The sequence below is a fragment of the Sus scrofa genome, chromosome 1 (assembly GCF_054392235.1).
Source record: "Sus scrofa isolate SSC_HxYL_T2T_F1_AM1 chromosome 1, Sscrofa_HxYL_maternal_Yorkshire_Landrace_v2.0, whole genome shotgun sequence".
NCBI lineage: Eukaryota > Metazoa > Chordata > Mammalia > Artiodactyla > Suidae > Sus > Sus scrofa.
Window position 1 is genome coordinate 180,086,227 of NC_139383.1, and position 24,548 is coordinate 180,110,774.

Below are 24,548 nucleotides of genomic sequence, written 5' to 3' on the forward strand. Positions count from 1 at the left end.
CTTGCCCTGTGCCACCCTAACTGGACCCTATCATTACTTGGTGCTGAATACCCCCAAGTGCAGGACCAGTGCCCAAATGGGGTTAACTCCATTCTGAGCTCCACCTTGCATTCCTTAACCCACTTTGGAAATGGAATTACAGCAAAGAAGTAAAAAAATATAAATCTGCTAGATTCTTGGAGTCTGAACTGAGTGACTACTTCCAAGGAAAAGAACAAGTCTATTCCCCCCGAGAAAAGTGTTGAAAAGCAAAAAAGATAAGGAAGCAATCAGAGGGGTATAATGAAGAATGGCTGAATGTTGATAATTCCTGAAGCTTGATGATGGATATATGAAAATTATATAATATACTACTATGCTTACTTTTAATATGTTTGACATTTTCCATTTTTAAAAAAGGTCTTTTTAAGTAAACTGAGATTATAAAGTAGAGGAGCCTAGCAGAAGATAGATGAGTGTTAGAGAAAATTAGAAGGCTATTTTCAAATTCTCAAGATGATTTAGGGATAAATCCACATCACCAGTGCCTTTTAGACTTTCATTCCAGCCCCTCGTAGCCTAGGAAAGTTAATATTTATCTGAGACTAAAAAGGTAGCGCAAGGATGTTCTGGCGTGAGTCCAAATTTCTCTCTCTCTCTCTCTCTCTCTCTCTCTCTCTCTCTGTCTTTGTAGGGCTGCACCCACAGCATATGGAGGTTCCCAGGCTAGGGGTCAAATCGGAGCTTAGCAGCTGGCCTACACCAAAGCTACAGCAATTCAGGATCCCAGCCACATCTTCCACTTACACCACAGCTCACAGCAATGCCAAATCCTTAAACCCACTGAGCAAAGTCAGGGATCGAACCTGCATCCTCATGGATGCTAGTCAGATTCATTTCCAGTGAGCCACAATGGGAACTCCCCAGATTTCTTGGAAATTTTGTGTTTTATCTCCCAAATGTGATTTTGCATCCAAGTTAGTATCCATTTGGCTTCACCCAAAAGTGCATTAAATTATCAGCATGGGAAAATGCTTACTACCTCTTCACTTAGTGGATAGACAAATTGCCATCATTAACTGTATTACCACTACACAAAGATGTAACTGGTTCAGTCTCACAGAAGTATCATGGGCAAGAATTGTAGCTCAAGAGTCAATTAAACAAGGATTTCTCTCCTTGTGTTTGCTCTCAGAGGACATTAAAATTGATATGCATTTATTGCTCAGTGAGACCCATTAGTGTGATGAGGCTCCTAGAATTACTTCTACAGAGCAGGCAGGTTCCCTCTGCTCATGGGGAGCAGACTGTTCAGCCTAAAGAGGACAGGTGGCCTGAGATGGCTGCAGTGGCAGAGCTGGTGCCACCCATGAGGCCTGGTGGATACTCAGGCACTGCGGTGGTCATGAACTTCTGGCTTCTTCCTACTCAGGCACCAGTGTTGCCTCCTAAAACCAGATCTCAGCTGCCACTCTCCTGATCACAAATGTCTCATGGCTCCTCCAGGCCTACCAAGAAGCCCTCAAAGTCTGCCCACGGTGTCCCCTCCCCACTTCATCTCCGAGGCTCTCACTTCACAGCCCCTGCTCTACTCCAGCCCCCAGCACCCCACAACGACTCTTCTCCAATCAAACCAGACTGTTCCCCACCCCGCCAAGGTCAGACTTCCTCCCTCCTCTGCCTTTGTCTATGGCATTCTCTGTTCCTCCATGAATTCCTCCCCTGCCCTATCCCCTGCCTGCTGAATTGCTTCTCACCCTGCAAATTTCTGCTTAGATGCCATTTCTCCTCCCTGAGCCTCTGTACTGCACCCTGTGGAAATTTAACCAGCCTCTCTATTCAAACCATATTAACATGTGTCCAAGCTCCCAAAGTTGTGGGCTGTGTCTTATCTTTGCAGCCCCACCCCAGTACTTCTTTGCTCAGTTTATTATCTTAAACCATAGATGGGATCTATTTCAAACAACATTATTTGGGGCTCGAAAACACACAAACTTTCTTTATAGTGAGTAAGCATTCAAAGGAAATTTGGAGTCAAGATAAATCAAATGCTAATACTGAAAAGAATAAGAGGAGTTCCCATCTTGGTGCAGCGGAAACGAATCCGACTAGGAACCATGAGGTTGCAGGTTCAATCCCCGGCCTCATTCAGTGGGTTAAAGATCCGGTGTTGCCATGAGCTATATGGTGTAGGTTGCAGACGCAGCTCGGATCTGGCATTGCCGTGGCTCTGGTGTAGGCTGGCAGCTGTAGCTCCGATTAGACCCCCAGCCTGGGAACCTCCATATGCCTTGGGTGCGGCCCTAAAAAGACATAAAAGCAAAGAATGAGAATTAGCCGTACTTAGCCATAATTTAATAATTAAATAAGAACAGGCTTGGCAATTCCCCTTCTTCAAACCCCTCATAACCTGTAATCATACAGTTTGGCCAAAGAAAAAGCCAAACTTCTTCCTCTGATACTCTCATTTGCAGTCCAAATGTGTGACACTATGCTGTAGGAAATTCACACAGGTTCCATTCTTTCCAAAATGCCAAAGCAGATCTAAACTGAAAAATCACTGTGTGATATGTGTGTGTTAGTTTACCAGAAACCAGAGTCTGGACATCTTATCAGAGTAGACCTGGATCTACCTAAAGAAAGATGTTGGAGTGCCCATTGTGGCCCAGCTGAAACAAATCTGACTAGGAACCATGAGGTTGCCAGTTCGATCCCTGGGCTTGCTCAGCAGGTTAAGGATCTGGCGTTGCCATGAGCAGCGGTGTAGGTCACAGACACAGCTCAGACCTGGCGTGGCTGTGACTGTAGCCTGGGAACCTCCATATGCCTCGGGTGTGGCCAAAAAAAAAAAAAAAAAAAAAAAGATGTTGCTACTTTTTTTTAAAAAACAGAATTTGTAGGTATCACTGCATGTTTATCATTTTGGTCAGGAGGAATGTAGGACATTATTGAGACTGGAATTATGAAACAAGATTATCCAGATAAAAGCAGGACTTTAAGGAGTTTCCAAGAATCTCTTTTCTGAACTTAAGATAAGGTTAAAATAAGATCAATCAGAACAATACAGCTCATAATTTACTTCTATTCAGCAAACATCTGCATGCCAACCAAGAGCTAAGTAGTGGGGAAAACATGTATTTTCGACAGTATCTGCCCCTTAAAGCACTCCCCTCCTAACAAGGGAGGCAGGTATTTATACATGTAATTGAGGGAAATAAACTTAGTGATAGAAAGCAACACATATTTTTGTGTAGATGGTATTTCTCTCTGTCACCATCCAGGTTGCACTCTAAGCCTTCTTCATGCTCAGGTCCTAAAACTTACTTTGAACCACTTTTGGTCTTTGGCAGTTTCGTAGAGCATCACAGTGAATAGGATGTTTTGTGTGATCTGTGCATTTGGCCTCCCTTCAGCATCGTTACATTTATCAGTAGAAGTTCAAGCACATTAGAGAGGGGCTCTGTCAGAACTTCTTGTTTGACTATACACATTGTTTCCCCTTTACCAAATTGTGCATTTCTAGGAGTTATCTCCTCAAAGTTAGCTCAAAGCTTTAGAAACATAGATAGGGAGCAACCCAGCTGTGATTCAGGGTGCAGAAAACAGTGGCACCAAATTTTGCTTTGGAAATTCTGTTATCTCATCCAGTCCGGGCTGTATATTCATATCACCTGGGAGCTTTTATTTATTTTATTTTATTTATTTATTTATTTATTTTTGTCTTTTTACCTTTTGAGGGCCGCTCCCATGGCATATGGAGGTTCCCAGGCTAGGGGTCCAATCGGAGTCATAACCACTGGCCTACACCAGAGCCACAGCAACATGGGATCCGAGCCACGTCTGCAACCTACACCTCAGGTCACGGCAACGCCGGATCGTTAACCCACTGAGCATGGCCAGGGATCGAACCCAAAACCTCATGGTTCCTAGTTGAATTCGTTAACCACTGCGCCACGATGGGAACTCCATCATCTGGGAGCTTTTAAATCACTCACTGCCCAGGCTGTACCCAGAGCAATTAAATCCAAATCTCTGGGGAGACGGGACCCAAGCATGAGTATGTGGGGGAGAAAGGTACAACTTGTGTTTGTTTGTTTTTCTTTAGGGCCGCACCTGTGGCATATGGAAGTTCCCAGGCTAGGTGTCGAATGAGAGCAGCAGCTGGAGCCTACGCCACAGCTGTAGCAATGCCAGATCTGAGCCACATCTGCAACCTACACCATGCTTGTGACAACACCAGATCCTTAACCCACTAAGTGAGGCCAGGGATGGAATCTGCATCCTCATGGATAATAATAGGGTTCTTAACCCACTGAGCAGCAATGGGAACTCTCACATCAGGATTTTTTTTAAGAATGCAGTTTTCCGGAGTTCCCGTCGTGGCGCAGTGGTTAACGAATCCGACTAGGAACCATGAGGTTGCGGGTTCGGTCCCTGCCCTTGCTCAGTGGGTTAACGATCCGGCGTTGCTGTGAGCTGTGGTGTAGGTTGCAGACGCGGCTCGGATCCCGAGTTGCTGTGGCTCTGGCGTAGGCCGGTGGCTACAGCTCCGATTCAACCCCTAGCCTGGGAACCTCCATATGCCGCGGGAGCGGCCCAAGAAATAGCAACAACAACAACAACAACAAAAAGACTAAAAGACAAAAAAAAAAAATAAAAAAAAAGAATGCAGTTTTCCCCACACTTTTGAAAAAAAATACAGTGTTCCTCACCATTGATGTTCCTCATGACTAGAATGAAGTTACGTGCTCTCAGCTGAATACTGATGGGGTTGGGAGGGTTCTTCCCTAGGTGCCATGTCAGGATATACGTAGTGTCCACCTTTTCTCATTGGTGCTGTTAATTTGGATCATTTGGTAAAGCATTGCCCAGTTTCTCCACCGGGTAATGACTCTTTCTTTTGCTCCCTTGTAACTCATAAACTGTCTGAGGGGCTGACAAGACCATCGGAGTATCTTGCTCCACATCAAAATTTCTCCCCAAGGTTTAGTGTCTGTTGATGATTTTTGGCCAATCCAGTCTTTACCAGAATGATTGCAAAGTGAATTTCCAACTCCAGCACACCCTCCATCTTTACCAGTTGAACCTCAAAATCTCTCATAAGCAAGAGCACTTCCTTCTCCCCCATGTATTTATTTATTTACTTCTTCTTGGTATGAATGCATGAATTTCCTTTTTTTCAGTAATTTGTAATTCATTAACATCCTTATTTGGGTGCTCAAACTGTCTCAGATGTGTCCAGTAGGAGCCCCTTCAAGGTGACCCCCATGTCCTTGTAACATGTCCCCATCATTTTGGTGAACACTTCCTAAATTCCAGGCTTATCTTATACCTACCCTGCTTCATCCATTGAAATGGTCATTTCTCCCCAAAAAAGGCACCTTTTAATGGGGAATGGTATTAGAGACCAAGATTAAGGTGCAAGGTGTGCTTGTTGCTAGTGGAGTGTCTTTGCTTCATAGCCCTCTTAGCAGATAGAGCTTGGAAGTATATGCATGTATATATACATATGCATACACATAACCAAAACATGCATATTCACATAATACACATATATAATGTACATATAAACATGCACACACACCTACATATACATTATTTCAAAATCATGAATTCACACAAATATCCCAAATTTAAATTAACCCCCACAGGGTTCTATGTTGCCTTCCCCCACTCCATATTTGTATTTTCCACAGTGAGATCCCCAGCTCCCAATAACATCAAGTCCAGGGCACAGCCACTTTGGAAAAGTGTTTGGCAGCACTTACTGCAACTAAACATACAAATGCCTTTAACTCAGCAATTCTATGTGTGGGTATATTCCCAATAGAAATGAGGACTTATGTCTACCTAAAACATACAGGAATGTTTACAGCAGCTTTACCTTTAAGAGCCCCAAACTGGAAACACTCCAAAAGTCAATCAATAATAGAAAAGTATTGTAATGTATACATGTAAGGATAACCTGACTCCCTTGCTGTACAGTGGGAAAATAAAAAAAAAAATAGAAAAGTAAATTGTGGCATATTTATATAATGATAAATTGCTATGGAAAAAATGAACTACTGCTAAATGCAACAAAGCAAATGAATCTCATGGATATCAAGTTAAGTAAAAGGTATCCAGTGCAAAAGAGTATGTATGTTATTATTGCATTTATATGAAATTCAAAAATAGGGAAGCTATGGTGCTCAACAGCAGAGCAGCGGTAACTCTTGAGATTTGTGACCAGAAGGTAATGGCTCTGAGGGGACAGCAAGGAACCTTCTGGGGGAGGCTGGAATGTTTTATATCTTTATCCAGTTAGTAGATATAATGCAAATACAAAAAGCCATCAAAGTATAAACATCATTTAAATACTTTGCTACATGTAAGTTATATCCTATTTTTTTAATTTAATATGGTCATAACTAGGACTGCCAATGCAATTAACTCAACTGAAATGACTTAATCAGACCAATTACACATGTGTTCAGGAAATGACAACTGCATCAGAACTTAATCATCTGCCTGGCAACTACTGCTTTTCTGTCGTAATACACATCCAATGTCTGCAGTGGAACAATGGGAACAATGATGCACCCAAGGATTTAACATCACAGTACACGGGCTTACTCAGTGTCTTAACATTATTTTTTGTTGAGTTGGATTGTTTTATATACACACCCCTAAAGTTTAGCCACAATCCAAATCCTTAATGGCTTATGACTTGAGTGTAAAGTCACAGGATGATAGGCGTCCTCTAGGATTGATTACTGGTAACTTGAAATCCATGGGAAAGTCAGCTCTCAGAATTCTAAATGCTTGAAGACAGGGTGGGAGGGCATTGTAGTGAGAGGGTAGAATGAACATAGGTCTCAACTCAGCCTGGCCCTTTTGCCTCCCTCCTCTCAGTGTTGGTCCAATGACAGCAAAGTCAAGATACGAGAAATGAAGCCATTCCTCCCTTAACTGAGACATCTTCTCTTTTGATCAGGACTCAAAAATAAGAGAGGAGGACAAGAAGGTGTTTAAATATACTACAGCCACCCAGAAGACTTGCTGAATCTGAATACTGGATCCCACCTGGGTTTATAATGCAGCTCCCCTGAGCCTACACGTCTATCAGGGGATGCTGATGCTGCTAGTCCAGGGACCACACTTTGGGAATCGCTGGTATAACTGCATGCATGTGTAATAAGAGCATCAAAGTTCAGGTCCTGAATTCTACTAAAGAGTCTGTGACCTCGAGCAAGCAACTAAATCTCTCTGACCTATTTCCTCATCTGTATGATAAAAATAATATGTGTCCTGCTTGCCTTATAAGATTGGCATTTTTATTATGTGAGTTCATTTGTGTTTTGAAAACCATTAGATTAGAGGTTCTTCATTCTTTTGTGCCATGGACTCCCTTGGCAGTCTATGGGTAGCCTCTCAGAATCATGTCTTTAAATTCTTAATATAAGATACAGAAGACTCCAAAGGAAACCAACTATACTTAATCAAAATAATAAAAATATTTTTAGAAAGCCAATTTGAAATATATGTAGTAATGGCTTCTTTAACATTAAAATAGGAAGCCGTCTCACGGAAGGTCTAATAATTAGTATATTGCAAAATAGTGATAAGCTTTTAAACAGTATTTCAAAATATCTGTAATATCTACTATATCATGTGTATTTATAAATTATTTCCATTGATGACAAAGTTACAGTGCTGCTAATACTATTAAGGTTTGTTGCCTATGACTATAGTGGAATGAATGCTAAATTTCAGTTGAAAGCAAGTGAAAATAAAGATATAATTGAAAGACCTCTCCAAGGTGGGTAGTATGAAGTGAATCATTGTGTTCCATTTTCAGGGTATCCAGATTAGCTAACATATTCTGAGATTCACTGGTTTCTTGCTTTCTGTGGCGGCTCATAGACTAGATAGGAAGTGGCAGGGCTACACACCTCCAGCGGCGTCATGGCGGCCAGCGATGTCGGACATTTTCACCTTTGAGTTTGTGGTACCCCTTCCCTAATAGCTTCTAAGAACTGGCGAAACATTAAGAAGCTTGGGATTTTGTTAGTAGGAGGAACTTAACCTTCATTTCCAAGGGAAGAAACAGGTGTTTAAACCACTGTGATCCATTTGCTGTAAGGAAACCACCTCTTTATTTGATGGTGGGAGCCAGCGGTTGGGTGATCCACTGGCTTAATGGTGGGTATTTAGATGGTGGGATAAAGTGTATGTGAAGCAAGGCTTGGATATATTAGCAATTCCCATGCGAACCTCGGAGAAGGGCATGGATGGTGCAGATAGTTTAGGACAAATATGTATGCCCAGCATTGACAATCAAAACTGGAGTAAAAACCGAATGTCCAACAGGAGTGGAGATTGCCTCTTATTGACATAGTTGTAAGGTGGCCTTTCAAACAGGCTTTGCCAAAGCTTGACCTTCAATGAACATACCCGCCAGCAAGAGCCATGAGTCACCTGCACCTTTTTGTGGGGTAGTTCTGGACACCATTAATAGCCCTGAAACTGCTTATAAGCATAGACATTGTAGGTGCAGCTGTTTTCAATATGCAATGCCAGGCCAGGTGGGGGATAGTTTTGGAGCTATTTCAGAAGCTAACCCATGGGCATATGGAATCAGGACCATATTTGCTCAATCTGATATGGCTTTTTAAAAATACTTTTTTATAGGTTAAAGACTCATCTAAACCTTAGAGGGGGATGCATGGGTAAGAGCAGTAGATGGTAAAAAGATTCAGGTTCCTCTTATTTTTTTCCTGGAAGGCCTTTGCTGCCCTCTCCCATGCAGGACTTCAAATAGTTCTTTAATGGACTTTCTGGTATCAAGATAATAACCTCTTCTACAATACTGCCATTAAGAGCAGTAAAATCTTAGCCAGAACATACCTCAATTCTAAGCTTTTGATGCTCTGAATGGGACTTTAAGGAGAAGCTGTAAAAAAAAAAAAAAAAATGCAGAGGAATATCTATATTCCTCAGGAGTATTTCTGCCTGTACCATGTCCTTTCTATTAATTAAAATTTTTAAGCTTTAATGAAATAATATATTGCATATGGTAAAATAAACTTTAAATGGTAATAAAAGTATATAAAATAGGAAATAAATCTCCCTTCTCATCTTCCATCCCAACCTAAACCCCAGTTCCTATCCCCAAATGTTAATAGTTTTAGGACTATCTCTGAAAAGTTTTATGTGTGTGCCTACATATTTTCTGTATTTTTTTATTTAAAAGTTTATCACAAATGGAGAGAGCAGGGTGGACTGGGAGTTTGGGGTTAGTAGATGCAAACTATTTCATTTAGAATGGATGAGCAACAAGGTCTTACTGTATAGCACAGGGAGCTCTATCCAATCTCTTGGGACATGATGGAAGATAATATAAGAAAGGGAATGTGTATGTGTCTGTGTGTGTGTGTGTGTGTGTGTGTGTGTGTGTGACTTTGTTGTACATCAGAAATTGACAGAACATTGTAAATCAACATACTAAAAAAGCGTATCATAAATGAGACCATACCAACATATTTTACTACATTTTTGTTTCATTAAAAAATGTAACACACAGAACTTTTCATGCCCACCTACACAGACCTGCCTCCCTGTTTTTAGGGCCATTGCATGGTTATCCAAGATGACAATTCACTTAAACAATCCTCTACTAATGGATATTTAGGTTGGCCTTAGTTTTTCTAAATTTCAAACAATCTGCAATGAATACCCTTATTAAAAATACTTCTATATACTTATAGAGGATATCTCTCAGGTTGTTTTCTAAAAGTACAATTCTCAGGTCAAGAGTATGGGCATTTAAACCCATACTCCTTTGTTTGTTTGTTTGTTTGTTTATTTGTTTTGGTTGCACCCACAGTATGCAGAAATTCCAGGGTCAGGGGTTGAACCCACACCACAGCTGTAACCTGAGCCATAGAAGGGACAATGCCAGCTCCTTAACCCTCTGAGCCATGAGGAAATTCCTAAATCCATACTCCTGACCTGAAAACATTTTGTAACCAAACTGCCCTCCAGTGTGGTTGAATCCATTTACGTTCCCACCAATAAGGTCATCGGTGGTTGCTTGTTCATATGCATGTCAATTCTGGCAGTATTTTTTTTTTTTAATGTTCACTGATCTAGTGGGTAAAGAGTATCCCATTGTGGTCTTGACTTGCATTTCCTAAGTAAGGTAGAGCATCTTTTCCTTTGCTCCTCTGTGCATTGCCTATTTATCATTCTTTGCCTGTCTTTCAAGACATTGCTTTCTTCTACTACATATTTTTGCATTCAGCAAATATTAAGTTCCTACTACATGGTGAGCATGATGCTGAGCACTAGGGCTATACCAGTTAGGAACACCACTATCTTTGCCCTTTGGGAGCTTACTGTGTCCTAGGAGGCAAACAGTGACCAAGTTATGCTCTGAATAGGTGAATGGACAGTCTGAGTTAAGTGCCTTGAAGGAACGCCTCTTTCCCCTCTTAGAACATGGAGAAGAGAGAGGCCTGGACTGGGAGTGGGAGAAGATTGCCCTAAGGAGCTGACATCTGAAGAACAAATAAGATTTGGGGGCTGGGGAAAACAATTCTGGAAGAAGGAATGAAATTGTGGAGGGAATGTGACATATTAGATGAGCTGAAAGAAGGCCAGGGACCAGAGCACAGAGAGCAAAACAATGACACAGGATGGCAGTGGATTGCATCGTCTGGGGGCCTGACCCCATTACTGATTGGGTGTTTCTTCTCCCAGGTAGAGAGAAAGCCATTGAAGGATTCTGAGCCATAGTTAGTGATCAAATCTGCATTCTGAAAAGATGACTGTGGCTCAAAAGAAGGGAAACAGGAAAACCAATTAGAAGGTTTTTGAGTTAGTCCATTTGAGATGTGATGGTAGCTTGGCCCTGGACCATGGCAGTGGACATGAAGAGGAGTAGATGAATTCAAGGAATATGGAGGAGGTCAAATAAAAATTGATGATGGATTGGATATAGGGGATAACAAAGGGAGGAGGTTTCCAGGCTGATTCTTAGGTTCCTAATTAGATGGATGGTGACATCATTTACTGAGATAAGAAGCACTGGAAGAGGTCAAGGATGAGTTCAGGCTCATACAACACATCTGAATGGAACTGTCAAATAGGTAGCTAGATATAAAATTCTGAGACCAGAGGAAAAGTCTGGATTGGAAACATGAATATAAAAGTCAGTGGAATATAGTAATTAAAACCATGGGCATAGACGAAATTGCCCACGAAAGGAGTATAGCACCCAAATCAGGCCTATTCTGAATCCTTAAGGAATAGTAACATTTACTGGATGAGTAGAGAAAGATGGAGACAAAAAAAAAAAAAAAAAAAAAAAGAAAGAGCAAGTGAGAAGCCTGAAAGCAGGAGGAAGCCAGGTAAGTGTGGTTTCCCAGAAACTAGTAGAATAATGTTTCATATAGAATGGAGCAGGGAGTTCCCATCGTGGCGCAGTGGTTAACGAATCCGACTAGGAACCATGAGGTTTTGGGTTCGATCCCTGGCCTTGCTCAGTGGGTTAAGGATCCGGCGTTGCCGTGAGCTGTGGTGTAGGTCACAGACGTGGCTTGGATCCCAAGTTGCTGTAGCTCTGGCGTAGGCCGGCGGGTACAGCTCCGATTTGACCCCTAGCCTGGGAACCTCCATATGCCGCGGGAGCGGTCCAAGAAACAGCAAAAAGACAAAAAAAAAAAAGAATGGAGCAGCCAGTGGTGCCAAATGCTGCTGAGACATCTAGTAAGAGGAATCCTGGGAAATGCCCATTGGATTTGGCAACTTGAAGGTCCTGGTGACATTCATTTGGATTGTGTCAGTGAAATAACGGGGCAGGAGTCGGACTGGAGGTGGTTGAGGAATGAATGAGTAGTGAAGACATGGAGACACCATATAGACCACTATAAAGAAGTGTGATTTTGAGAGAAAACAGCCCCAAAACTGTTCGTCTGCAGTCTCTACTCTTGACCCTTCCTAGCCACTCAGTAAGTTGGGCTGATTTTATAATTCAGTATTTGATGTTCCACAGCTGTGGGCTCCCGGGAGCCATGGCAACTAGCCAGCCAGGGATATAGTCTGCAGGGGAGGCCACCTCAACCTCGGAGGTTGTTCTACTCCTTTGAGCAGTTTCTTGACTCTCAGGCCTGGGAAGGCCCATTGTAGAAATATCGCTGTAACTGTCTCTCAGAAACAAAGTCCTTATATTTTAGAGACACATACTGAACAATATAAGGATAAATAGTGTCTTGGATTTGCATAGTGAAACAGGCTAAGCCATGAGTTGCTAATTGTTGAAGTTGTGCGATGGGATGGGTACCTGGTGGTTTATTATACTGTTCTTACTATTTTTGTGTGTAAATTTTTTCATAATACATTGTAAAATATCAAATTTAGTGACACTGTCAATTGAAAGTACATAGAGCCAGTGATCATCACTGGCCCACTCTGACCATGCCACTTAAATGGGATCTTGTTTAAATCCAATTTGCCATTGGATTGTGGGTTTCAAGGTACCAAATGTCTAAGGGAAGGAAATCTGCTTTCAGAGGCTGTCCTCTCTTCTCTCAGAAACCCCAACACCTTGTTTCTTGACCCTCTTCTCCCTTCTTACCTCCCTCCTGTGCATGGACTCCAAATCACAGTTTTGTCACCCATCTTTGTGAACCCGAATAAGCTCCTTCTCTGACTTGAACCATGCTCTGAAAGATGGGGAAGCCCATCTGCTTAGCAATGGTGTGAAGATTGATTTTGACTGCGTATGCTGGAGTAGCTAAGACAGTCCACATCCTCAAAAACCCACAGAAGCCAGGTAACATAATGAAGGCAGGTGACCAAGTAGGAGAAAATCACATAATCCTCTTAGCCTGTCTTTAGCTTTTCCACTTTTAGTAGACATACAAGTAGGAAGAATTATAAGAAAAAAATCCTATCCTACAAGAAAAATAATTCAAACATGATCATAAATGGAATAAATAATCCATATCCTATAATTAAATGGGTAATAAACTAGACTTGGCCTCAGTGTTGAGGTGTGTTAGGGAGTGGTGGGGAGCAGGGTAAGCCAGAGCACACAGGCCCCATCTTACAGAGGCTGCCGTCCTCAGCTCCACGATTGCTGCCATGAGAGAATGTGGAGCCAAGGTCAACATGTCTTCTTGTTTTACAAGAGAAGCTAGAACTCTAAAATTTTTATGTGACATCTCCCAATTCTTAAGTTTGGGTTCAATTACTTATTTAAAGAAACACTACAATGGCCAAACTATGCCCATTTGTGGGCCAAGATCAGCTCATGAGCTGCCAGTGTGTAAGCTGTCACCTAGATAATGGGATAGGACATGGTGTCCCATCCCCTTCCCTTTTATCTTCCTTCTCTTTCTTCTTTCTCTCATTTTTCCACATCTGTCTCTCCTGACCCCTTCCAGCCTTCTTTTCTAGACTAAGTCCAAGTGGTGGAAGGGATGAGTGGGTTGGAGAAGTGATGAAGCCCAAAGGGATATGATCTAGATGCCTCCCTCTGCCCTTGGTGAATGAATACACCGGCAACCAGGAGTCAGTTTCTCGCGTGCACCCGAGAGCTTATCCAAGGACTGTCTCATTTTTCTCAACAGCCTTGCGAAGTCGTTCTGGCCGCTCCATCATCAACGGGAACTGGGCAATTGACCGGCCTGGAAAATACGAGGGCGGAGGGACCATGTTCACCTACAAGCGTCCAAATGAGATCTCGAGCACCGCCGGAGAGTCCTTTTTGGCTGAAGGTCCTACTAATGAGATCTTGGATGTCTATGTGAGTTGGAACTGTTGTCCAGATTTCATGTCGTCTTGCTTCTAAGGACCACACTTAGCACAAATAAACAAAAATACTGCCTCTGCCCAGCAAGACCATTTGCGTGGCGTCTTTGGGGTGCCCTTACATGCTTGGCATTCATCTTTGCCACTCACCTCTGAATGTACCTAGTTCATAGAAACCTTAAACTCTACCAGATGCTTATTACCCTCAGACTTTATTGACCCAGTAAAACCAATTTTACTTGTTGAACCAAATCAGGGGCAAAACATATCCTTTATTTCATGAACATTGAATCTCCTCCAGGCACTTTCCTCCTGTGCTAATTTGGCTTGTTTTCTTTTTATGGCAAAAGAAAGCAAACGCCTAAGGCAAGACAAGACCACTCACAGTTCCCAGCCCTCTTCAAATTCTATTAAAGCAAATGAAGAAACAAGAACTCCAGCGTATTCCAGATGACACAATAAAGCTTGGAGTAACAATATAGAGGTTTACTAGAAGTTCCCTGCTTCACAGAAGACAGAACTTGGATTTCTTTTACAAGAAACTAAAGTATTAGGTTGCCCCAGAGTTTGGAAATAGTCCTTATTTTTCCAAGAAGCCACTAGCATCCAGTCTCCTAAAAAAGATCAGGAAATAAAAGATAACTGGAAGTAAAAGCTCAAAATCACACTTTGATAAAAAAATGAATGAGCTTGCCCATAGATATCTCCAAAGCCATGCTAGTCTCCTTGATATTTGCTAAGTTCAAGTTTTATAGATATTACTTCTCAGTTACATGTTCAATCCTCTTGGGCATAGTGGCTCATGGACTAGAAACGATAAAAGAAGCCTTGTTATGGTTCGTTTTGAATATTTTTTTATAGACTGTCCAGTAGGTTGTTGGACTCCGAGTAAGTTTCGAATGGCATAGTGGGTAAAAACTCGGGTTGTTAAAGGCCCTCACTGACTGTGGGTGGTCTGGGATGTGGTGGCCAATAATAATTCCCTAAATGGGACAAGGTTTGCAATGGCAGAATGCTCACACAGAAGAGGCGCAGAAGAGGAAGGTTAGGGTTTCTGGCCCCAGGGATGACTGTCCGATTGTGTGAGAAGTGAGGGGATTAGGAGGGGACTGCAGGGACCTGAGGTCACGACGCTTGTCCCTCAGGGGTTCTCTGCTTCCCACCATGGTTCCTGGATGTAAGGGGCCCAGGGGTGATTTACAGACAGGAGGGCCTGTTTCACATGTAGGGGAGGGGTAAGGACTGATGGTGAGAATGGATGCAACAGACATCCTCATGGACCAAACAGGACCCACATGTGTAGGAGCAACTCAGAGAACGCCTGCAGTTAAGCAGACCTACGGGATCAGCTGTGTTTCTAACCTTCTGTTTCTCCAAATGAAGGAGTCCAAAACCATGAGATTGAGGGACTTGCTGTAGGTGACACAGCTGGTCATAACGCAGTGAGATAGAAATAGCAAAATGTGACCCTCTCTCCTTGCCTGGCTCATATTTTCACCCCAGATTCTCCTAGATTCCTGCTCTGCTGCTCCATCTACCTCACCCCCTGCTTCTGGCCAGGAAAGCTGTGGGTACAAGGATTTTGTGCTCCAAAGCCAAGAGGGAGGGGTTTACTCTATTGCACCACACTGGTTTGTTTTGTGGTTTTGTGCCCACGGTGTTTAATTGCTGACTTCCACAGCCCTGTGCAGATTTTGTCATGGGTTCCTGAGAGAATAGGACCCAGGGAGACTTAACTTCCCTTATACCTGTTTTTCTCACCCCATCTCTCTGCAGTTCTGGAGCTTTCCATGGATGACAGGGGATGGAACCCAGGGAGTCAGTGAGGGAAAGTGGTGGGGCATGTCCCTCCCCAGCCAGCCTCCTGGGCCAGTAGAGGACTTGGGAGGACCCTAGGGGATCCCGGGCTGGCTCTGGCCAGGGTTGGCCCCTCTCTGCATGACTCTATCCCGCCACCTAGTGTTCAGACAGGCTCTCTGTAGTGGAAACTTCTGTGTCTATCTTGGACATTTTGAAAGCCAGGAAGGAACAAAATCTAAGCCCAAGTAGAGGATGGTTGGGAGCCAGCAAAAAGGTTCACGACCATTGCTTCCATCTTCCTGTTCAGAATTTATAAAATCTTGACTTTCAGCCTAGTTTGCTTCAGCTTCTCTCAAAAGACTACCATCTTCATTCAAATAGCAAAAGGCCATCTAGAAATAGCTTTCGTTTAGTCTGTCCCAGGTCCACTGATGTTATTAGATGTGAATCAGTCCATTCATTTATGGTTAGTGCCACTTACACCATGGAGCCCAAAGCCAGTGGGGAAGGGATGTGTGTGTGTGCCAGTGCAGTGACATTGACCTTTGTGTTGTCAGATGATACACCAGCAGCCTAACCCAGGAGTCCACTATGAGTACGTTATCATGGGGAACAATGCCATCAGTCCACAGGTGCCACCTCACAGGAGACCAGGTAAAACTCCTTGTTTTGCTGCCAAGCACCCTGGATCATTTCCTTTTAAAGCCTTTTCTTTCTTCTTCTTGTGTATCTACCCTCTGTCTCCCAATCGATGCAGAGAAAATCCATGAACACATGGTTTAGAATCAAAAGATGCTTCACCACTTGCCTGAGCCTTCACTGATAAGTGTTTCATCTACTTGATTCAAAAATGAAGTGGACATTCTCCATCTGTCTTTCCAGCTGAACATTTTGAAATGTCTTATATTAGTTTCCTGTTGCTGCTGTGGCAAGTCACCTCAAACTTAGGGGTGTGAAACAATGTGAATATACTATCTTATAGTTTGGGGAGGTCGGAAGTCCAAAATGGGTTTTGTTGGGCTGAAATCAAGGTGTTGGCAAATATTATTTAGGGCTAAAAGGAAATGAAAGTACGTGTAACTGCATCTTACTAAGTGAGAGAAGCCAATCTGAAAAGTCTCCATACCGTGTGATCCCAAGTATGTGTATGTACAATATTCTTGAAAAGACAAATTATGGAGACAGTAAACAGATCAGTGGTTACCTGGTGTTAGTGGGGAGATGAGGATGAATGGGCAGAGCAGAGGACTTAAGGGCAGTGAAACTATTCTGTGTGATACTGTAATGATCAATAAATGCCATACATCTGTCATAACCCACAGAATATATAACACCAACAGTGAACCCTAATGTAACCTATGGACACTGGGTGATGACGATGTGTCAGTGGAGGTTCATCAGCTGGGATGAATGTACCATTCCTGTAAGGATATTGATGGGGGAGGCAGTGCATGTGTAGGGTCAGGGGAGATACAGAACTCTCTGTACTTTCCACTTGATTTTGTTGTAAACCTAAAACTACTCTAAGAATATCAAGTCCTGGGGGTGGGGGGACAGCAATACGTCCCCAGCCTCATCCTTCTCCCAGCTTCCCAGAGGGAATTGCTCTTAACAATTTGGTGGGATCCTGCCCAGCTCTTCCTATGCATTGACAACAAGCATTTTCGCAACAATGTGAATCTTTGTCTATAATCTCTGTGTACCAGGAACATCACGTGCCCATCTTTTCCATAAACCAACATAAATCTAACCTCAATTTCTAACTTCTTTGAAATTGGTAGAAAATTCAACCTCAGTCAGTCTGGGGGATCCCACCCCCCCCCAGATATGAGTAAAGATCCCTGCCTGGCAGGTTTGTGGTGCTTAGGAAACCCAAGACCTCAGATGCCTGCCTCCCTTGCTTTGGAGATTCATTGTCTCTCTTATTTCTTTTTCTCCTCCTTCTCCCCCTCTTCTTCTCCCTCTCCCCCACTCCTCCCCCCACTTCTTCTCCTCTCTCTTCCTTTCCCTCTCTCTCTCCCCACTCTCACTTTTCCCTCCTCCTTCCCCTCTGCTGACTCCTCTGGGACCTGTTATCCTTACTGGTAGCTCAGGCTTTCTCTGTGGGAAAGAAGAGCTGGTGACTTCCAGAAGCTTTCAGTTTCTTTCTTACAAAAATCTGAGGCCAGAAAGTCTAAGAACTTGGCCACTGGGTCTAGGAGAGGAGGAGGAACAGAGATAAACAACAAAATCCAAATTAACCTCTCAAAAAGTGTCCTGCCATGTCTGTGTCTATGTGTGTGTGTACAAACTGAATTCTGCTTTTTTTCTTTTACCAAACACTCTATCGGTCATATCGCCGTATCACGACATGTATTTGCTTCATGTTTTAAAAAATAACATGGTATCTCATTCATGGCTCTAGTATAATTTACTTTAACCACTACCACTAGTAGACATTTAAGTTCATTCTAAGGTTTGACTGTTTCAAATTAGTAACCATACCTGTATATGCAGCTTTATTTAAAAGAATGGGAATGTTGGTGCAACAGTTGTCCTGGAAACTGAATCAGTAGGTCAAAAATATGTGCATTTCAAATTTGGAGACATATTGCCAAATTGCCCTCCAAAAATTCACATCTATTTGCAGATTCACCCAAAAGTGTGTTTTCCTGCATGGTCAATAAGGAGTGTAGGGATTTAATGTTTCTAATTTTTGTTGTTAGTTAAATAGAGTTGCTGTTGTTAGATGCTTTCTCGTGTAGTTTTTTAACTATGAATGAAGTTGAGTATTGTTGTATGATTTCCAGCTATGTGTATTTATTTTCATGTGAATTGCCTTTCCCTGGCCCTTTTCCATTTCCCTACTGGCATGTTCATCTTTTTTATTCATTTTTAATAATGTTTCTAATACTAGGGAATTAACATGTGCTGTGAATTAGAAATGATCTCATGCTACCACACTTCTAATGTTGGAGGCATTTCCTCTTTATAACTCACCATCCAAACCAATCTTACCCCTGTGGTGTGTGCACTTGCCTCTCCCAGGGGAGCCCTTCAATGGCCAGCTGGGACCAGAAGGGAGGAGCCAAGAGGAGGGAGAAGAGAAAGAGGGGGATGAGCCAAAGGCAGACACGCACGGTGGGGCACCTGAAATATTCACCTCGGAATCAGCACAGACTTTTCCGGTCAGGCATCCAGATAGATTCTCCTCCCATCGGCCAGACAATGTGGTGCCACCAGCACCACAGCCCCCACGGCGGAGCCGAGATCACAACTGGAAGCAGCTGGGGACAACGGAATGCTCGACAACCTGTGGGAAAGGTGAGCCACGTGTGGGCTAGGAGGGTCTCTGCAGATACCTGAGTGGGGACCATGCCAGTGGGCCAAGGCACGGGGAAAACCTACCCCTCATTGAGCCTGACAGTGAGATGGCTTGTTAGTGTGATGCTGTCTTGGGGAGGGGGTCCCCAAGACCATGCTCAGGCTTGATGATCCACTGGAAGGACTTACAAGTCCCAGAAAAGCTGCTGTGCTCATGGTTACAACTTATTACATAAAAAGCTAGGGATTAGAATCAACAAAGGGAAAAGCCCATGTGGCAAAGTCCAGGAGATGCCAGCCTCCAGATGACCTCTCACAGTGGAATGGCACAGTGTTAATTCTCCCAACAACATTGTATATGTGCCAAGTATTGCCAACTAGAAAAGCTCACTCAAGCTTTGGTTTATTGGGTTCAATCATGTAGGCATGTGGCTCCCACATTATTGACATTAGCTATTCAGCCTTTAGCATCCCAGAGGTCAGACTGATACAGCATAGCCCAAAGTCTCAGGCATGCAAAAACAGGTATTCACATAAACACAAGATCTCCAACATAGAAAGACTCTCATCAATAAACTATTCCCAGACTCCAAGGTATCTCTAGCCCTGGTCAAGGGCCAGTTCTGAACACAGGCCTCTCTTTGAAGTATGCAGGATCTGAGCAACCCAGGCCTGCTAGGTTAATCCTTTCCTGCCTAATGAGTGCATTAGTAATCAGAGAACACACTCACCTAGTTTAAGATCTGCAAGTTGACATGCAAGTCAAGGTTGTGGACCACTTACACAAGTACCATTCTAAAGTCATTCTCAAATCTCAGGATTTCAGCGGGGGGTGGAGGTGGGAATTGCTTTAGGAGCTTGAAGTGTTAATTGGCTAGCTTTGGCATACCAACACTCACAGCTCCCTTCCTCCTCTTCAGTAAACTCTCAATCCTGTATTCATCCCATTATCTTAACCCCATCAACTAAGACTACCAGGAACAAGCCTGTAGCCCAATAAAGTCAGTTTATGCAGCAAGGGGAACCACACACCAGAGGGAGCAGGGGGCATATTTCCAGTGGAGAGAGATCAAGTTACAGGATTTGGGGGAGTTGAGGTGAAATGTAAATAAAGCAGGGTTGTGATAGGCTTGAAGCAAAGCTTGGCTGTGTGTAAAGGAGTCGGTATCAATATCAGCCTGGACAGTGATGTGGACTCTAATCCCAGTGTCCTTGAAAACACCAAAGTTAAGGTGAATGTGATGTCCAGAAACCCTGATCCGATGTTCTGCACCTGGGTCGGAAATTGATGCTGCTTGTCTGTTCCAGGTGCCTTAGACCCTCATTGCAAGTATACATATAACTGTGTAGTTATGATTTCCTTCATATTCATGGTGACAGCCTCCTACTTGTAGCAAAGTGCTATTTGTGACCCTAAAACAGCTATTTGAGGAAAGGTACCATAGAAACAAAGGCTGTCTCCCTGAGGAGTTTCTGCAGCTGGGGATCTATGATACCCCTAGCATATTGATTTGAGATTTTTTTTTTTCCTTTTCTTCAAGAGACCTATGTCTAAGGGTACAAAATGTGAAAATAATGGCATAATCAACACACAGAAGAATCTTTCACATCTACCTCTAAAACATTTATCTTTTGCATAAGAGTGCTGACTTAGTGGCTTTGGAGAATTGAATTGAAGTCTTTGGTTCCTCTTGGGATCTGGAGCCCTTCCTGCCTGGAACCTTTGCTGGTTCCATGATGACTTCATAACTGGAGTGCTGATTTATAGAGGCTTATCCAGCTTACACTTAATCCTTGTGCAGAGAATGTGAACTGGAGAATCATTGTACCAATTTCTTTCATAAGCTTACTAGGGAAAGTTAAATGCCTGTTAGATGTACCTTGAAAGAGGCAGAAAGCTAGAGATGATTATGCAAGAAGGCCAACATAAGTTTAGCAAGGATCTGTCCATGATGCTCTAGAGGGAAGCAGTGTGAAAAGTACTTGATGTAGGAACCCAAGATCAGAATGAATTATTACTGAACAGTTCTACCATTTCACTAGTGGTGCAATGCCCTTCAAAGGAACCAGGTACACTCAGAACTAGGAGAAATAAAGGGAGAGTTATACAAAGGATAAAAATGGTTATTGTGTGGTTTGATACCAAGGGTGGCATGAGTAGAAGAGTCTCTTCCATTTCATGTCTTTCAAGATGGCCTGGCCCAGCCTTCCCAATAGGATGAGATGTAGGCCTATCTGGAAACCTTGCATTGACAGGCCTTGTGGATCATAAGACACTGCATTGTGGACACAATGGGACAAGGACAGAGCATGGGCCATTTGCTGCTCACCCTCCATGCTGCTCACCCAGCCTTGGGTTCACTGGATGGATGCCACTCACTCGTCCAGATGGTCATTCAACATCTCTGTTCTGTACCAGGCAGGATGGAGGGACCTCTTTGCTCCCTCTAAGGTTTGCTCCTAGCCAGTGATGGCCTCAGACCTGCAGAGCAGGGAGGCAGTGTGAATGCACAAACAGTTTAACTCATCTCACTGTTAGCAGTGGTGATGAGTGTGCCAAGACCAAGAAATTCCAAGTCTGCTGATGCTGTCCATCTCTTTTCTGCACAACCCAAGACCGTTAGCCTCATGGTCTCATTTGTCCCTCCTAGCCACTCCTCCACTCTGTCCTGGTAGCACTTACTGACCACACATTTCTATGCCTCTCAGGTTAAAATTTCAGCATCATGAGAACATGCTGACAGGGAGGGGCCCTGTCACTGGTGACCAAGGGTGGCCCATACTCTGTCCAGTCATCACCCAGACCTTTGTCTGCGTTGTCAATCTCCTAGCTTGGCTCAACTGATCCCTAGAGTTCCGACTGGAGTTATTAATTTTTTCTTTCTCTTTATTTTGTCCATCTCTCCAAAGTGCCTCACCGCCCTCTAGCCTCTCCCCTGAATCCACTGGCTTACCGCATTTAATATCCACTGATTAAATGTGGTACAGTTCCCTTCTCCCACCTAACATAACTTCTGTATTGATCAACACACTCAACATACAACCAAACTGATCCCAAATTTTTCCTGCTGCCCAAAGCAGAACCAGCACCTGACCTCACCATCCCATTCCTGCTTGCTAACAATTGGAAGACTAATTGCATGGTATGCTTGGGCAATGAAGAGATGTCTGGGTACCATTTTGAGTGACAATCTCCCTTTCTGAAGAAATATAAATTGACCCAAAGAGGGAGTTCCTGTTGTGGCTCCGTGGATAACGAATCCAACTAGGAACTATGAGGTTGCTGGTTCAATCCCTGGCCTTGTTCAGTGGGTTAAGGATCCGGCATTGCCGTGAGCTGTGGTGTAGGTTGCAGACACGGCTCACATCCTGAGTTGCTGTGGCTGTGGCACAGGCCAGTGGTTATAGCTCCGATTTGACCCCTTGCCTGGGAACCTCCATATGCCACGGGAAGAGGCCCTAGAAAAGACAAAAAGACAAAAGTAATAAAAAATAAAAATAAATTGACCCAAAGAAAGAAACCATTTTGGTTATTGGAGTCAAAAAATACAGATCTGGGAGTTTCCATCGTGGCTTGGTGGTTAACGAAGCCAACTAGGAACCATGAGGTTGCGGGTTCAATCCCTGGCCTTGCTCAGTGGGTTAAGGATCCGGTGTTGCCATGAGCTGTGGTGTAGGTTGCAGACAAGTCTCTGCTCCCACGTTGCTGTGGCTCTGACGTAGGCCAGTGGCTGTGGCTCTGATTCGACCCCTAGCCTGGGAACCTCCATATGCCGCAGATGTGGCCCTAGAAAAGACAAAGAAAAAAAGAAGAAAAAGAAATATAGATCTAGTGTTTTCTCACCATCAGGAAGAAAAGGAGTGCCTCTGAATTTATTTACTCAGCTAAATGCAGGATCTAAACCATGGACAAATGTACTATAAAGGCAGTAGAAGGTGGGGAAAGACAGGCAGTGGCTATATGCACACAGCCCTAAATGGGATCCATTTCTCCAAGGCACAGAGCATTCCAAGGTAGCCTCTATCCTTTCAACTAAAGACATTCAATTTCCCCCTCATTAGTGCCAAGCAACTGGGGTAGTTACTTTTGCTTCCTAATTCACAGACTTATAAGTAGAAAAGTTAGGAGTTCCCATTGTGGCTCAACGGAAATGAATCTGACTAGCATTCTGTGAGGACACAGGTTTGATCCCTGGCCTCACCCAGTGGACTCAGATCCTGCGTTGCTGTGGCTGTGGTGTAGGCTGGTGGATTCATCTCCGATTCGACCCCTCGCCTGGGAACCTCCATATGCCACGGGTGCGGCCCTGAAAAGACCAAAAAGAGAAGTTAAACCCACATGGTCTGAAGGGGAAGGGATGGGCTAAATAATAAGATTTTTACTTAATCCCTTAATAACTTCATCCAAATGGATATCCTGCAAGCTGGAACTGAATCTTATTCATCTTTGTAACTCAGCACAGTGTGCTTAATGTTTGTTGAATTTCATTTAAAAAAAAATATCTTCTTAATGAAAATAGATATGTCGCTGAGCAAAATTTAATTCCACATTTTTGCTTCCTATTAATTTTAAGGCCAGTACTGCTTTTTACTCAGTCACTAATTATGCTTAACTGGAATGTTATTTTAAATAATGGTCTCAAGTTATAGCTGCATTGTAAATTTTTACTGCCAGAGTAGTTTAAGCAAATGGTTGTTTCTGATTCAAAGCTGTCTTACAAACTGTCAGATTTCTTACAAGAACTACCCTCTGGCTCAGAGTGTGTCACACAAGATCAGCTTAAAGAAGCATTGATACACTTTGTGACTGATGAAATACTGAGAGACACTTACTTTCAAAGTTATTCCTCTAGTTACAATTAAAATTATAACAAGTTGGGAGTTCCCATTGTGGCACAGCGGGAACAAATCCAACTAGTATCCGTGAGGATGTGGGTTCAATCCCTGACCTCAATCAGTGGATCGGGGATCTGGCATTGCCGTGAGCAGTGGTGTAGGTTGCAGATTCAGCTCAGATCCTGCATTGCTGTGGCTGTGGTGTAGGCTGGCAGATGCAGCTCCAATTCAACCCCTAGCCTGGGAACCTCCATATGCCTCAGGTGAGGCCCTGAAAAAGACAAAAATAAAATAAAATCATAACAAGTTAGAAGTTCAGAAACTAAATGTCTGGTCACTTAGCAACAGAGCTGAACTACAGAATAAATGATAGTGTTCTGAAAAAATGCCATTTGCAGCAACATGGATAGACCTAGAGATTACCATACTAAGTGAAGTAAGTCAGACAGAGAAAGGCAAATATCATATGATATCACTCATGTGGAATCTAATTTTAAAATGATGCAAAAGAACTTATTTACAACACATAAGCAGACTCACACACTTTGAAATCAAATATGTGGTTACCAAAGGAGAAACATAGGAAGAGGGATAAATTAGGGAGTTTGTGATTAATATATACACATTACTGTATGTAAAATAGATAACTAACAAGGACCTACTGTATAGCACATGGAAATTTACTCAATATTCTATGATAACTTATGTAAGAGAACCATCTGGAAAAGAATGGATATATATGTTTATGTGTAACAGATTCACTTTGCTGTACACCTGAAACTAATACAACATTGTAAGTCAACTATGCTCCAATAAAAATTTTTAAATGATAG

General features: G+C 43.0%; 2 protein-coding genes and 1 long non-coding RNA gene across 7 annotated transcripts in view; 1 reads left to right on the top strand and 2 right to left on the bottom strand.

Annotated features, from left to right (window-relative positions):
• Nucleotides 1–24,548, top strand: part of THSD4 (thrombospondin type 1 domain containing 4) — a 576,503-nt gene that overhangs the window by 523,112 nt on the left and 28,843 nt on the right. For all 5 annotated transcript variants that reach the window (XM_084979881.1, XM_021073928.2, XM_021073924.2 and 2 more), the window contains 3 exons: nucleotides 13,596–13,771; nucleotides 16,134–16,230; nucleotides 18,604–18,879. In XM_084979881.1, the coding sequence (XP_084836007.1) occupies nucleotides 13,596–13,771; nucleotides 16,134–16,230; nucleotides 18,604–18,879 (549 nt within the window). The remainder of the gene's footprint in view (nucleotides 1–13,595; nucleotides 13,772–16,133; nucleotides 16,231–18,603; nucleotides 18,880–24,548) is intronic.
• Nucleotides 1–24,548, bottom strand: part of LOC146406890 (uncharacterized) — a 994,549-nt gene that overhangs the window by 469,460 nt on the left and 500,541 nt on the right. The gene's annotated exons all lie outside the window — the stretch shown is intronic.
• The window catches only part of LOC100627175 (GRAM domain containing 2-like), a 464,606-nt gene that overhangs the window by 68,313 nt on the left and 371,745 nt on the right, over nucleotides 1–24,548 (bottom strand). The gene's annotated exons all lie outside the window — the stretch shown is intronic.